This window comes from Python bivittatus, unplaced genomic scaffold (genome assembly GCF_059951505.1).
Source record: "Python bivittatus isolate LINGU-HERP-01145 unplaced genomic scaffold, Pbiv_v1 ctg000220_np1212, whole genome shotgun sequence".
Lineage (NCBI taxonomy): Eukaryota > Metazoa > Chordata > Lepidosauria > Squamata > Pythonidae > Python > Python bivittatus.
In genome coordinates this window covers 5,422,866-5,439,197 of record NW_028277048.1, presented here as the reverse complement: position 1 = coordinate 5,439,197, position 16,332 = coordinate 5,422,866, and the positions used below count along the sequence as shown (strand labels likewise).

Genomic DNA, 16,332 nt, shown 5'->3' with positions numbered 1-16,332 from the left:
TATCATTCCAAACATATTTGTTCATGTGTATGGGGAATGAAGTCAAAAACATTAGCAACAGCCTGCTTTTTCTTTACTGGAAGAAGCCAATTCCTTGGTTTTTTGGTTATAGAGATGACCAAAGATTCAATATACTGTTCTACAGTTAAATGCAGACAACAGATAAGGAAGATCCAATGTAGATCAAAACAGTGCCTGAAGAACAAGAGAGAACAAGCTGGAAAGCGTACAAAGAAAGTGCTTATGGGAATTACATTTTTTTCCTTCTTCACACAATTAACACGACATAAAACTTTATATTTCTCTGCTAAAAGACAATGGCTACTGCATAGGAACATCTTGCCTCTCCATGAAATGTTTTGGTTTTCTCCAGGATGTGGGGGAAAAACTATTAAGTATGGAAATATCCTTCTACCAGCACCCCTTTGTGCCATGGATGAGGCTATGCTTAACCCAGATTTGGCTTTCTGAAGAAGGCACAGGCAGGTGAGATAGTTGCCAAATGCTTGAACCTTACTCCTTATTTCATTCAGTTCCTTCCATAGCAGCAACTTCTTACTCATCGAGCCATCTCCTCTTTCTTTTCTTTAAATGTTTCCAGCTTTGGCCACAACCATGCTGTGCTCTCTGAAGCCTTTATCACCTTAACAATGGGGACAGATCCAGCAATGGAGTCTGTGGCTCTCAATGAGGTTTGGGGACATGCCCATCCACATAAAAGTTCCTGGTGATCTTGGGAAGGGTGAACTCTGCTCCTTCCAGTTCTTTGCTAAGGATAATTTGGCAGCCCAGTCGAGAGTTCTCCTGAAGCAGCGGTGCCATATCCAACATATCCTCCTCCCTAGGAGGACAAGAGTGTCAGGAATTATTTATTATTGCAATTAACATCCTGACTTTGCACTTACAACATTCATGGGAGATAACAATTTTAAAAACCTGAAAAAGATGAAAAAGAAAAGCAAGTAGATCCAAATAATAGCAATATAAAAGCATGTCTTGGCAAGATTTCAGAAGTGGTTTGCCACTGCCTATTTCCTAGGGCTGAGAGACGCTGGCTTTGTGCCTGGGTGGGACTAGAACTCATGGTCTCCCAGTTTCTAGCCTGGTGCCTTAACCACTACACCAAACTGGCTCTCTCTCTCTCTCTATACAGTGGGGCAAAAAAGTATTTAGTCAGCCACCAATTGTGCAGGTTCTCCCACTTAAAAAGATGAGAGAGGCCTGTAATTTTCATCATAGGTATACCTCAACTATGAGAGACAAAATGGGGGGAAAAATCCAGAAAATCACATTGTCTGATTTTTAAAGAATTTATTTGCAAATCATGGTGGAAAATAAGTATTTGGTCAATATCAAAAGTTCATCTCAATACTTTGTTATATATCCTTTGTTGGCAATGACAGAGGTCAAACGTTTTCTGTAAGTCTTCACAAGGTTTTCACAGACTGTTGCTGGTATTTTGGCCCATTCCTCCATGCAGATCTCCTCTAGAGCAGTGATGTTTTGGGGCTGTCACTGGGCAACACGGACTTTCAACTCCCTCCAAAGGTTTTCCATGGGGTTGAGATCTGGAGACTGGCTAGGCCACTCCAGGACCTTGAAATGCTTCTTACGAACCCACTCCTTCGTTGCCTGGGCGGTGTGTTTGGGATCATTGTCATGCTGAAAGACCCAGCCACGTTTCATCTTCAATGCCCTTGCTGATGGAAGGAGGTATTCCCTCAAAATCTCACGATACATGGCCCCATTCATTCTTTCCTTTACACGGATCAGTCATCCTGGTCCCTTTGCAGAAAAACAGCCCCAAAGCATGATGTTTCCACCCCCATGCTTCACAGTAGGTATGGTTTTCTTTGGATGCAACTCAGCATTCTCTCTCCTCCAAACACAACAAGTTGAGTTTAGACCAAAACGTTCTACTTTAGTTTCATCTGACCATATGGCATTCTCCCAATCCTCTTCTGGATCATCCAAATGCTCTCTAGCAAACTTCAGATGGGCCCGGACAGGTACTGGCTTAAGCAGGGGGACACATCTGGCACTGCAGGATTTGAGTCCCTGGCAGCGTAGTGTGTTACTGATGGTAGCCTTTGTTACTTTGGTCCCAGCTCTCTGCAGGTCATTCACTAGGTCCCCACGTGTGGTTCTGGGATTTTTGCTCACCATTCTTGTGATCATTTTGACCCCACAGGGTGAGATCTTGCCTGGAGCCCCAGATCGAGGGAGATTATCAGTGGTCTTGTATGTCTTCCATTTTCTAATTATTGCTCCCACAGTTGATTTCTTCACACCAAGCTGCTTGCCTATTGCAGATTCAGTCTTCCCAGCCTGGTGCAGGTCTACAATTTTGTTTCTGGTGTCCTTCAACAGCTCTTTGGTCTTGGCCATAGTGGAGTTTGGAGTGTGACTGTTTGAGGTTGTGGACAGGTGTCTTTTATACTGATAACAAGGTCAAACAGGTGCCATTACTACAGGTAATGAGTGGAGGACAGAGGAGCCTCTTAAAGAATTAGTTACAGGTCTGTGAGAGCCAGACATCTTGCTTGTTTGTAGGTGACCAAATACTTATTTTCCACCATGATTTGCAAATAAATTCTTTAAAAATCAGACAATGTGATTTTCTGGATTTTTTTCTCCATTTTGTCTCTCATAGTTGAGGTATACCTATGATGAAAGTTACAGGCCTTTCTCATCTTTTTAAGTGGGAGAACTTGTACAATTGGTGGCTGACTAAATACTTTTTTGCCCCACTGTATGTATATGTATGTATGTATGTGTGTGTGTGTGTATACACACACACACACACACACACACACAGTGGTACCTCAGGATACACACTTAATCCGTTCTGTGACTCTGGGCGTATCCCGATTTGGTTGTAACCCGACGCAAATTTCCCCATAGGGTTCAATGTAAATCCAGTTAATCTGTTCTACCCTCCGAATTTGGTTGCACCCCGAAGCAAATTTTCCCATAAGGTTCAATGTAATTACTGTTAATCCGTTCTGGCCTCCGCGGACCACGCATCAGGGGCGGGAAAACGGCCGGGGGCTGCACGGCACGGTGGGAAAACAGCCGGGCGCCGCACGGCGGGAAAATGCCCGCAGACCACGTGTCAGGGCGGAAAAATGGCCGCGGACCACGTGTCAGGGTGGAAAAATGACCATACCCCGAGGCGGAGTTCGCACATTGAGGTAAATTTTTGCGGCCGGAGCTGGTCGTAACCCGAAAAGTTCGTTAGTAGAGGCGTTCGTATCCCGAGGTACCACTGTATATAGGTTTTAAATGCATATTCCAATTCATACAGCGTTGTAGACTTTACAAATGCTTTTTGTCTTTGTAATTTATATTTTGTAATTTATATTTCCTCATACAACAAAATTTTTGATTTTAGTATATTCAGCAATGTTTGGAGATTTTTGAGATTCTAAGACTGAATTGTTAAGTGATGCTCAAATGCCTTTCTAACATAACTGAATTATGTTTTCATATAATTTATTAATCAGTCAATTGATCCTATCAAGACACAACACAGCATCAAGTAACAAAAAGATAAAATAGGTACAAAACAAAGTATATTCAAATCAGGGCATCACCTTTGCATGAGCCTGTTCTATATAACAGGCTTTCAGCTGAACAGCGTTGACTATAAATTTGGCAGTTCTGTTGGCCACATACTTATTAGTGCCCTGAAGGAAGTAGGACAATCTGTTGTTGAGGTCTCAATAGGCTGTTGTGTCAAATTAAGGTTCTAAATACCAGGCCCCTGCTGAGGCATATGTAACTGGCAATCAAATAAGTCATGTGTGCTATCTTCTGTATCCGGAGCTCCACATACTCAATTCTTCTCATAATATCTCCACACAATGGAGATATATATAATATCAAACTGACTCAACACACAAATGTTCTATGGGGATTTCTCCTGGTGAAGCTTCAGCACATACTGGGAATTATTAATGCAACTGATGAGAATTTTTCAAGCATGAATGGGGGGTATATACTTAAATACCCAAATGGTCCTTTGTTACAGGTAAAAAGCAACCTTAAGAAAAAGAAGAAGCCCTTGCTTGCTATATATACTGCACGTGTGTAATGCCATTAGCATGTAAGTACTTTTTTCACTAGGCCATTGCTTGGCTTTTAGTACTGTCCAAGTCAGAAGCAGCCCAGAAGAACTGCAAAGGTGTTGTGGGGCCTTACCAAAGTAAAAACGAAGGATGCCCTTTTAAAGCGGGACTACTGCTCCCAAATTATTCATCCTGAAAGCACTGGATCATACCCAGTCACTTTGCTCCAAAGCGATTGGGAAAAACATCAGCATAAAGCCCAAATCAAGAAACGTTAGCCTACTGACAGTCCGAAAGTTAGCCACAGCTTCTATAAGAAGAAAGCCAAAGTAACTCTTACTGTTCATCAGGCGTGGGGAGCTTATCCACAAAATCTTGGCTCACATAAACGTGGCAAGTGGAGCAGGCTAAGGAGGCTTCACAGGCACCTGTCAAGGCAAAAGGCAGATTGATTCAGCCCAGCTTCCATGATCTCAGATGATTCTGCTAACCAGCAGAAAGCCAGCATCTGGGTTTAAATCCACATCATTCACAGATATTTTTTCCCCAGGCATATACAACAGGCAGATCTTCCCAACCCCTTTCCTCCTGGAGAGCAAAATGTTTTGTCTTTTTAAAATTAGAAGCAGACCATCATCTTGTGGTCTGTCCAGAACCTTATATTTTTATATAGGAGATCTTTTTAACTCACAATCTGTGATATGAACAGCTCTAACTTATAATCTTTGCTAGTGAATGTGATGTAGAAGATTACTCCTATGCTGCTATAGGGCTATAAACAGAACCTTCAATTTGGAGGCAGTATATTATGGAATACCCTCTCCCCAGAGGTGAGGCAGCCCCCATTCTCCCGGCTTTCCGGAAAGGGTGAAGACCTGGCTCTGCCAATTTGCATGGTGCGTAAGGAGAGGCAACCAACCCCGGGGGTGTTAGTACCCTGAAGAAGCTCCCATTGACTAATAACTTTTCATTTACCATCTATTCCCTGGAATGCATTATTTGTTTAACAACACTGTTTTCTTGTATTTTAATTAGTATTTATTCTTGTTTTTATTGTAAATTGCCCAGAGTTTTATTTACTCTCAATTTTTTTTTTTGCATAAAAGCAGCAGCTTTTTTTTTTGCCAACATCTTAAAGCATGTTCTGGAATTACCACTGGGAGGCACTGATGTTAAGCCACACAAGAATTTTCATCTTTACTGCTGCAATTCACCCTAAAATATTGAAATGTTTTAAAGCCCAATATTGTATTTCCTTATTTCTTCCATGTTGGTATACAGTTATTTGTAAAGATTTTATTAATATTTTTAGTAATAGTAATACCTAAATATTTTAAAGATTTATATACTATTGGAAGCACTAAAATTGGAAATTTCCTTTTGAGTTTTTGGGGGAATGTGAAAAAACATCAGATGTGATTTATGAAAATTAATTGATAGTCCTGATACCTCTGCAAATTCCTCTAATTCCTTAATATAACTAGCTGAATAAGAAGCATTTGAGAGAGACAATATCATATCATCTGTAAATAGATTTAAAAGATAAGTCTTATCTCCCATTTTCACCCCACAAATCTGATTGTTGGATCTAATGCTTCTATAACTAGGCTGAATAGTAAAGGTGATAAAGGGCAACCCTGCTTGGTACCTCTTAAAATTGTGATGGGATCTGAATCATAACTGTTAAGTCTTATCTGAGCTATAGTTGGTCCATAAATATGTTCAATCATCTTACGAAAACCAGCCCCAAATTTAAATTTAATTAATATTTGTTTTAAAAATTGTATTTCCAGATTTTCAAAAGCTTTAAATATATCTAAAGAACAAATGGCTACAGAAGATTAATTTTATGAAATTGTATAATACAGTGGTACCTCGGGTTATGAACGCCTCTGCTTACGAACTTTTCGGGATGCGACCAGCTCCGGCCGCAAAAATTTACCTTGGTTTGCGAACTCCGCCTCGGGGTACGAACCGGATCTGCAGCCGTTTTCCGCCGTTCCATGTGGTCCGCAGCCATTTTCCACCCGGGCCACGTGGTCCGCGGCCATTTTTCCGCCCTTGCCACGCGGTCCGCGGCCGTTTTTCCGCCCTGCCGCATGGTCCGCGGCCGTTTTTCCGCCCTTGACGCATGGTCCGCGGACGCCGGAACGGATTAACGGTAATTATATTGAAACTTATGGGAAAATTTGCTTCGGGTTGCGAACAAATCGGGTTGCGACCAGAGTCACGGAACGGATTAAATTCGTAACCCGAGGTACCACTGTATTTAATAATTTCCTGATAGGGGTAGATATATTTCGATTTGGAATAAAACCTGATTGATCCATATGAATAATTTTACCTATAATCACTTTTAGTCGATTAGCTAACAGTTTAGTGTAGAGTTTATAGTCCATGTTGAGAACTGAAATGGGCCTATAAGATGCCAAGTCTTGAGAATTTTTACCCGATTTAAGGATCAAAATTATCTTAGACTGTTTCCAAGACTCTGATAAAGGGTCCCCTTAGTGCAAAGTATTGCATAAAAATAAAAATTCAGGTATTAAAATCTCTTTAAATTCTTTATAAAATTCCCCTGACAATCCATCAGGGCCAGGAGATTTTCCATTTTGAATAGTATTAAAAACATCAGAGATTTCTGAAATAGAAAAAGATTCCATAAATTGGATATCTTCTGAAGCCAATTCTGGGAATGTTAATCTATTTAAAAAATTTTATTGGTGATGGATTATTTGAAGAATACAATTGTTGAAAAAAAGTTAATTGTTCACTTATACCTTTGGTTTTGGTCACAATTTGACTGTTGCTGTTTTAATTGCACTAATATTTTTTTTTCCTTAGCTTTTTTCAATTTGCCAGTATTCTAGAATTTTTATTGTAGTGTTCATAATATCTTTGCTTAGCAAAAACAACCAGATTTTATCTGTATCCAAATTATCTCTCTCCTTTCATTTACTAGCTGTTTGTAAATACTATCTAATCCAGTTCTATTATAGTTTGATAATAAATCTGTATATATACTAATTGATAATAAATTATGTAATATAGTTTCTAAATAAAGCTTACTTGCCTTTTGTGCTGATATTTTTATCATACTCATCTGACTTATACACTCTCCTCTTAATACTGCTTTCATAGCATTCCACCTTACTGTTTGTATTATTTTTTTTGAAAAAAAAAATTCTCAAAGTCTGAGTTAGTCATTGCTTTGCTGCCACTTTATATGGTAATATAGGACTAAAACGCCAGTTATAAGTAAATAGAATAATCTCTTCTAATTTAAGTGTAATAATTACTGGAGTGTGATCTGATATAAGAATTGGTGCAATTTTAACTTGTTGCAGGAAATCTGAAAATGTTTTAGATATCCAAATGTAGTCTATCCTAGTATGAAATTTGTCTGCCTGAATAAAACATATGTGCTTTTGTTGCAGGGTTCATAATTGTCCATATATCTATGAATCCATGACTATGCATTAAATTTTGAAGTCTCCTATATATTCCAATCTGAGGTTTTAATGCATCTATATTAAAGTCCTGTCCTATTATAAAATAACCTGTGTTACTTTTTTTACTGTTCATAATCTTTTGTAGGAAACCAATCTGACCCTGATTAGGAATGTATACAGATGCTGGAGTTAATGTTTTATTGTCAAATTCCCTTTCTATAAATATATATCTACCTTCCCTATCTTTCAAAACCTTTTGAACCTTGAAATTTAAAAAGAATGGCTACTCCTCGATTTATTAGACCATTGTGCAAAAAATTGTTTCTCAAAGTACCTATCATTCAACCTATTTGTGATATATGTTTCTTGTAACATAAACACAGGAGATTTAAATGATCTAATATAATTAACAATCCTTTTCCTCTTAATAGGATCTCCCAGACCTCTAACATTTAGGGAAATGATTTTACATTGTTCTCCCATTACTTACATTTTTTAGAGTGTCTCTATTTTCTCTATGCAATGAAAATAATCATGCATCCAGGAAATTTTTGAAAGCTTATTACTCACAAAATTTATCAATATGTGGCTTGATATTATAAAGAGCATTAGTGTTCTGTTTACTGCATAGATAGCCTCCTCCCATTCTCCCTCCTGCCTTTGGAAATTGCCCTCCTCCCTTGTCCATCCCCCACACTAAACCATATCATCATATCCAACCTCCCTGCCCTCCAGTCCTACTTAGATTGATAGCAAAAAATGTGCAGAGGATCCTTTAAGGATCCTCTATATGGTCTAAGGGGGGGGGGGTGTGACCTACTAAGATTCCTTTTCCTCTCACCAGCCAATAAACTCCCAGATTCAACTACAATAGTTTCTCAGCCATAGTTTTACCTACATTATTATTTTATATAGTTCTTTTCCCTTATTTGACTCCCTTTTCCCCTTTCCTCTAAACCTAAAGATTCAAAAAGAGTAAAACACTCAATATAATTTGTTACGCCGCAGCTCAATGCAGTGTTTTTCTTATCTAATCTTCAGCTTATGGTTGAGCTTGGTTTCCACAATTCCAAGGACAAGTCGTGGATAGCTTCCTTCACCCCTTGTTGGAGAGCTCTGCCAACAAGTTCTGCATCTCAGTTAAAGCTGAAATAACTTTTCATCCCTTTGGCATAAAAACAATTAACTTGAAAGGAAATCCCCATTTGTATCGAATCTCATTCTACATAAGTTCTTTTGTTAGTGGTTTGAATTCTGTTCTTCGCTGCAATGTAGCTACGCTGATATCTTGGGAAAAAATATTCTCTCACCATCCCATTTAATCTCCTCCAGTTCATGTACTTTTCTTATAATTTTATCTTTTACATTTGAATTTACAAACCTGACCAAAATGTCTCTAGATTTCTGTGTATTCCTAGCAGAGTAAACTGGTGAGGATGTTCAATATCTTTGATAAGTTCATATCAGAGCTCAGGTCATTAATTTTAGAGATGAGATAAGTAATCAGATTGTTGTTCCAGTTTTCTCTGACACTCCTTTGATCCTTAAATTATTTCTTCTGCTACGATCCTGTAAATCTGCCAACTCAATCTTTATTTCAGAAATACTCTTTTGAACCTTACCTATCTCGAGTGTTATTTGTAGTCATGTCATTAGCTTTGCTGGCTACCTGAGCGATATCTGCTATTTGCCGTGACATTTCCTTAAATTGTTTATTCATTTGCTCAGACATACCTGCCAAGTCTTTAGATACTCCCACTGTATGTTTGTCCCATTCTGTCTTCAGTTCTTTTTTAAGTTGTTTTATTAATTGTCCAATTACCTCCATATCAGACGTCTGTTCTTGCCTGTGGGCAGTGCTTTCATCCTCCATTACTACTTCATTGCTGGGAAGGGGTGCCTCCTCAATCTCCTTTGGGTCTTCCAAATAAGCTTTGACCCCCTTTCCTTTGTGCAGAGTCTCCTTCCTTAACATCCTGCTTAACTTATTAAATATCTTATCAGATAGTAAATTAGGGTAAACTGGCTATATTAAATAGCTGGATCAGGGGAACAGCAAAAAGCTCACCACATCATCCTTGTCAGTGGCTAGCCATGCCCCCCAATCTCCTGGCTTTGTTGAAGGTTATTTTATGAAGTTCAGATGCTTTGTGCTTTTATTTTATATTATGTATTTTATTTGTTTTATCTATTTTATTGTAGGCCACCCAGAGTCACTGCTGAGATGGGCAGCTATATAAATCAAATAAATAAATAAATTGTACTCATATCCTGCTTGTGGTGTGGGTTTCCCAGAACATGTGACCCAGTGTTGGAAGCAGGATGCTAGCTTAAATAGGCCTTTGCTCTGATCCAGGAGAGCTTTATATAGATACTTATGACATACCTTCTAGGTCGATGCCATGTCTCTGAGCCAAGTGCAGCACATCATCCCCAACTTTGCCTTGCACTGGGATTTTTTGCCCAGAACGGTCTATGAACACTACATTGACTCTGAGACAGAAGAAAGAACATGGAAATGCTCTCAATTCAGGACCCTCCAGTATGTGTCATATGCTCAAATGCTACGAGCACAACTAAATGTTTTCTGGCAATTTCTGCCTTTATGTAGAATTGCAAGCAACATTTAAAATAGCCTTGCCTATCCTGACTCCCCCTATGCTGGATGAGAATCCTAACATACATGGGGAACATATGGGGATGGTTATTCTAATAGCTGACACAGATTTTTAATCTGAAACAAAAGACACCAATGATAAGAGTGCTTTACATGACATGCTAAACTAGATTACTTTTAGATCTGGCATGCTATATGAACCACTAACTTGGATCAAACTATGATTAAGATAAAATACCATAACTTTCATCCTAGGTTGATTTAGATTTGTAGGTGACTTTGTAGGGCCAAGTTAAAGTCCCTAATCCAAATAGATCTTCCCAGAGAAAACAAAGCATAGGCTCAGCTATATAGGTTCAAACTGGGCAACTACCTCATTACAAAAACACTTTCCCAGGAAAACTGCACTGTCTGCTTAGCCATAGAACTTTTAAGAACATTAATTTGTGAAAGGATACTGGGAGGTTGAGCAGAGCTCAGGGAAAGCAAACAAAAATAATTCCCTAGAAAGAAACTCTGTTCATGGAATGCCTCTTTGTTCTTTCAAAACCCCATTGTCTTTGTAGTCTTGACCCATTACCTCATAATCACACACTAATGGCCTCAAACCTAGTTATTATACAATGTGGTATACCCAGTTGCTCTATCCAATGGCATGTATATTCTAATTTGCATAAGTCAATACAGAGGGGCTGTAACCCCACCCCTCAAGCCTCTGTTTGCTGCCACCATTGTCATTAAACCAATTTATGCTTCCATGTTATGTGTCCTGGTCTCCGGTTCAAATATATCCCTAAAATAATCTTCTATGGGCTAACTTTTCTGAACTTAGCTTCCATATCAGCCAGACCCAGAAGGGAGCGGTACTTGAAGTTATTTGTTTCTTCTAACAGAAAACAAAATGTCAAGAAATTGGAGTGGCAACAAAATGGGCCCACTTCAGTTGCTCCACTTCTTCTTCCTCTACTTTCACCATCTATGTGCACGTGCATCCTAATACTCACACTTCTGCTGTACAGCTCTCATCTTCAGTCTGAAAAGCCACTGGAAAAGCAACAACAAAATTCCATTATTAATTAGGAAAGTGCAAATCCTTCAATGCCACCTTCCATCCCTGCCCTTGGTGGTGAGGCTGATGAAGGACCTGCAATCAAGGAGGACAGATCTTCAACAGGAATCTTACCCAACCATATTTTGATAATACATACTAGATCCACCTCTTCATCACCCTCTAAGTCAAGGATGACCAAGGCCTTATTACAAACAGGCCTGGTGTTTACTACTTGCATTATTTTATGTATCCTATGCCATCTAACAGTAAGTCTTAGCTTCATGGGATCATCTGACAAAATTTTGTAACACAAAATACAGAAAGGGCTAGGACAAATGGGTCTTCAGCCTAATGAAGTCTCATTTTTAGATAACCATCACTGTATATTTGCACCTTCGTTTTAGGGTTGTTCGTGCAAGATCACAGTGCTGCTTAGCACAGAACATCTGGACTCACAGTCAGTAATTGTACTGAAGACCTGTTCGCTATTGTCAGTTTTCTGAATTTTTAATACTCAGGTGCAATATTATCACTTGTGCACTTCAGTGAAGCAGTTTTCAACAAGATTTATTTTCACAACTAACAACAATCCAGCATAATAAAATGACAGTAGAAATATTTTCAACAAATACTAAGAAATGCTTCTATAAGCCAGAAAGAATACAAACAACTGGCCTACCACTCTGCACTCCTTCCCCAAACTTTTTTTTACAAACTCTTAAGAGTGATACTCAGGCTCCAGTGGCAACAAGCAAATCAAGAAAGGCTGCTCGATGGCTCTCCCATACTGTGTTGGTGGTTTGGTGTCTTGCAAATACTCCACAGCTTAGTCTGTTGGAAGATGCAATTTGCTATTCTGGAGAATTTAACTGTTGCCTTACCAGATACTCAAAATACCTGCTTTTCTACTATTATCCTAGCAAGACTAAAAATTCACTGTGGAAGAACAGCTTTTGTGCTGCCTGCGGGAAAAAATTTATATTTTGAAACATGAAAAAAAGTTCATGAAAATGCAAGATTTAAACTAGAATCTCTGAGCAAATACTGAAGTACTCGGTTTATTTAAAGAGTATCTCTAAAGAGCCCAAGACGGAAGCAAGAAACTAGTTTAGCACTTGCCTGGGTTAAACTGATATCTGACAACCCTATTTGCTCAGTACTTCAGCATTTTGAGGGTAATAAATAATGCTGACCTCTCACAGAACTACTGTAAAAATGAATATATGATTAAGATGTCACTGGACACGTTTGTGAGCAAATAGATAACTGTTAAAGAAACTCACATAGGGTCTGCTTATCCTTTCAGGGAACATAAGGTATAATCACTGTTTCGGGTAATATATAGTGACTGGTTTCATATATTATCTTAAGCCATGACTTATGTATAACTGAATAAGCCACACAGATTAGGTTTACATATCACATTATGCCATAAGTTAACTATATTTTTAAACTATATTTTTAAATTGCTGTTTTTAACCTATAAAGCCCTTTATGGCTTGGCACCAGGTTATCTACAGGACTGGATCTCCCCATTAGAGTTGGCCTGATAATTTTCATCATGCCAAGAAAACCAGATGGTTGTTCCCCATTTTGGGGAAGTCGGGGGGTCAAAGCTCAGAAGTGTTATTTTTCAGTGATGGGGTTGGCCCTTTGGAATGGCGTCCTGTGGAAGACAGATTTATCTCCACCATTAGCTGTCTACTGGTAAATGTTGAAAATAAAGCTTTTCCTGAGGGTTTTTGGGATCTGACACCATGTATTGTTTGGGGAGTTTCAACAATATTTATAAGATGTTCTTATATATTATTGTTTTTTTGCCTTTGTGAATTGCTGAGAGTCTTTTGTGATTATGGTGGAACATAATTTTGATTAATAAAACATATTTTTACTGAAGAAACCAGAATTGCTTGGATTTACTTGTAATTCTAAACCATAAACCATGTTTTAAACACACCAAACACCCCCTCCCCCCAAATTAAGGCTAATTTGATTATGTTAATCCAATGGCTGGGTTCAAAATGCATGATTTATAGACAACAATGGCTGGATTCACACAATACACTAGAATTAAACCAAGCATGCCCATTATGGCCTAGTGAACCTAGTCAATGGACAGAATCGCATAATATGGTTAATTAAAATGCCATGAACCACAGGTGCATAACTATAGTAATACCTCGGTTCATGAACGCTTCTGTTCATGAACAATTTGGTTCACGAACAGCAGCATTCGCAAAATTTTGCTTCTGTTCGTGAACTCCGCATTGGGTGACGAACACGACCCGCGGTCATCTTCCCTGCTCTGACATGTGGTTGTGGCTTCCTCTAGGCGAGATCGCGGTCGCAGACAGACACTTGCTGTGAAGCTTTTTGGTGTCGCCTCAAGCAAGGTTAATGTTCTCTCTCTTCATACTGTATTGTACTTTGTTTCATATTTTTGTGGTTAAAAAAAAATACATATGGTTCAGAACGGATTAACCTTATTTACATTGAACCTTATGGGGAAATTTGATTCGGCTCGCGATCAATTCGGCTCGCGACCAGAACTGTGGAACAAATTACGTTCGTGAACCAAGGTACCACTTGTATCTGGCAATACAGAGGCCAGAAATGAACACTAATTTCAAAGTAATGTTCTCTTCTACATCAAGATGACAAAATGAACCCAGGGTAAGTATTTGTTCCCCAATTATTAGCCCTGACTACAAAGTGTGTTTATGGCACTCTGCCTAAAGCATATTTGCCTAGGCTCCTTTAAATGGCTTATCATGTCACACACAGTTGATTGGAAGAGGGATGAAAAAGATGAACAAAAAGACATAGCATGTAAAAGTAATCTAATTTGCCAGGCTTAAGAAGGCTGTTTGCCAATTTCATTATACACTCGGAATCCATAAAGTTTTGTGAAATATCATACAGTATTTGTCAGGCTCCTCCTGTAACTGCAGGGAGGTAAGACAGAATGTAGGATTATTCAACAGGCTTTTTTCCACCAGAACTGTATGGATCTAGCATTATTTAAGAGCTAATATTGAACTTTAAGAATTGGGCCTATATTTCTTTTTTCCCCTTTCTTCCTCCTCCTCCACTCCACTCCACTTTCCTGCTATGCCATAAACATAAAGATAAGACAGGGTTTTCATTGGCTGGTTCATAGTGTGGGAACCTTTTTGCCTTAAATATGTGCTTAAAAAATTAAATGGATACTTTGTTTTCTCCTAGGAAGAAATGGGCATTTTTATAAATTCTGGAACCTTGCTAAATTAATTCTTAGAATTTTATCAGTGAAGTCCAATGAAAAAATTAAAACAGAAGGATTACAATAGGGCCAGCAGTATAGCTGCCCTACTGTGGTCTTCTGAGAAATGAGAGGTATCTGTTCTGTGAAATTTGGGAGTCTGAAACAACAGCTAACACTTTTAAAATAAGATTCACAGGAGTAATTTAACTCTGGCTAGATCTGAATTTTGCAATTACCATACTGGTTGGTTCTGGGGTTTTAGTGACATAACACTAAAACAATGAGGAGGAAAAAAAACAGGAATAAGTACAAGAAGCAGAAGCTGTTATATTTGGACCCCCCAAAATAGGATGTGAGTACATGCAAACCCTCTCATTAATGAAAAATATTAACTGTATATTTTCATCCACCTAATATGAAAAAGTACCTGGATATATTATATAAAAATAATAAAGAATAAAAGAAAAACCAAAACCAAAATCCAACAGTAAATTCAGAAAACAGAGTAAGATACAGAAGATCCCATTAAAACAGCCATTCCACAGAGAACATTATGTATCTCCAAAGAGATTATTTCTACAATCCAAAATGACTGGAAGATGTCCTCATCTAGCACCAAAAATAATAAATAGTGACTACATTTGCATGATACACATAACATCCTTAAAAGATTCACCCTCTCAACTCCCTGGGGCATGACCTACAGCATCATAACCTGGGTTCTCATACTGTAGTATGCTAGGATAAAATGAGATTTATTGTGGTTCAGTGTGTTATGCAAACATAGCCAGTTTTTCATATAGTGACTACTACTCAGGCTCTCAAATATTTCAACAATGTATTTGTTAGCCTTCAATGTACTTAAAAGCTGATGTAACCCATATGTTGGAGAGGGAGATTCAAACTCAAAATCTCAAATCGGTTACAGAGTCTTATTAGTGACCTTGAACTACTGTAATTTTTTAGCCTAAAGTACCTCATAGAATCACAGTAACAAGCAATAAGGGAGAATAATAAAGGTGTAGATTACCTGCGGAAGCAATCGCGGTGGGAGTGGGGAGGGTAGAAACGATACAGATTAACAGTAATCTGAATTCTCCAACGGAAAAAAAAGATAAAAGTCTAAGCAAAGCACAGTCAAATGGAGACAACATTTGGAAGGGAAGACTGGGGCGGGGAGGGGAGGAAGAAACGTGAAAGAAAGCAAGAGAGTTATTGCGCTACCCTTCTTTTCATCGGGAGTTCAAAACCTCTCAAAACCCAAAACAAGGAGAAACGAACTACGCTTGTCGGAGAAACCTCTTCCCTCCCTCCGCTATTCTTTGAGGTCAGAGAAAAAAGCCCCCGCCGGCAGCCGCCTTCCCACCTGCAGTACGAAAGCCCCGAAACAGAAATCGCCCGGTGGTTCCGAGGAGCAACTGGAGGCGACGCCACCCCCAGCCCAGGGTCACACTCACGCCGCCACCCGCAGCCCAGGAGGCCGCCATTACATGCTCCACGTGACTGCCTGGCGGGGTCAGAGGTCGGCAACGGTTTCCAGGGAGACAAAACGCGGAGGGCGGAGTAAAGAAAGGGCGGGGCTGGGAAGCGATTCCTAACCGGGGCTGAATCCGTTACGATCGACGCTCGGAGCAGGCTTCTTTAACCTGACCTCCTCTGCTTTCGTCGGACGGGAGAGCACGAGGTCTGAGCAGGCTGATCCTTAGTGCTGAGAACAGTTCGCATACGCTGACTCCTATGCCTTGCACGGTAGGCAGACCATAGTTGGAACTAACGACGAAAGAGGGTGTTGGGGCTGAGAGAAAGTGACTTGCTTGCAACCACCTAGTGAGTTTGTGGCAGAGATGAAATTGGAGCCCACCGCTGTGGATTCAAAGTTCAGTCGCGGGGACACCAAC

General features: G+C 39.3%; 1 protein-coding gene across 3 annotated transcripts; it reads right to left on the bottom strand.

Annotated features, from left to right (window-relative positions):
• Window positions 1–56: 56 nt before the first annotated feature.
• Window positions 57–15,988, bottom strand: FDX2 (ferredoxin 2). Of its 3 annotated transcripts, none has more exons than XM_088137705.1 (6): window positions 15,801–15,965; window positions 15,465–15,530; window positions 11,144–11,183; window positions 9,909–10,015; window positions 4,411–4,498; window positions 57–841 (listed from the first exon to the last, which is right to left on the bottom strand). In XM_088137705.1, exons 1-6 carry the CDS (start codon window positions 15,919–15,921, stop codon window positions 685–687), a joined length of 579 nt encoding a protein of 192 aa, XP_087993831.1. In that variant the 5' UTR covers window positions 15,922–15,965; the 3' UTR covers window positions 57–684. The 3 variants fall into 3 exon arrangements, with proteins under 3 accessions (XP_087993831.1, XP_007435049.1, XP_025026811.2); XM_025171043.2 differs by having other exon boundaries at window positions 700–936; window positions 15,801–15,988; XM_007434987.3 differs by lacking the exon at window positions 15,465–15,530 and having other exon boundaries at window positions 15,801–15,957.
• Between the last annotated feature and the right edge of the window lie 344 nt (window positions 15,989–16,332).

Bases quoted from the DNA above. Each gene is read 5' to 3' on its own strand.
- FDX2 (XM_088137705.1), bottom strand. From the start codon at position 15,921: ATGGCGGCCTCCTGGGCTGCGGGTGGCGGCGTGAGTGTGACCCTGGGC. The intron at 15,531-15,800 runs GTGGGAAGGCGG...TTTCCGTTGGAG, and splicing joins TCGGGGCTTTCGTACTGCAG to AATTCAGATTACTGTTAATC. The intron at 10,016-11,143 runs GTGAGTATTAGG...CTTCTGTCTCAG, and splicing joins GAGAGCTGTACAGCAGAAGT to AGTCAATGTAGTGTTCATAG.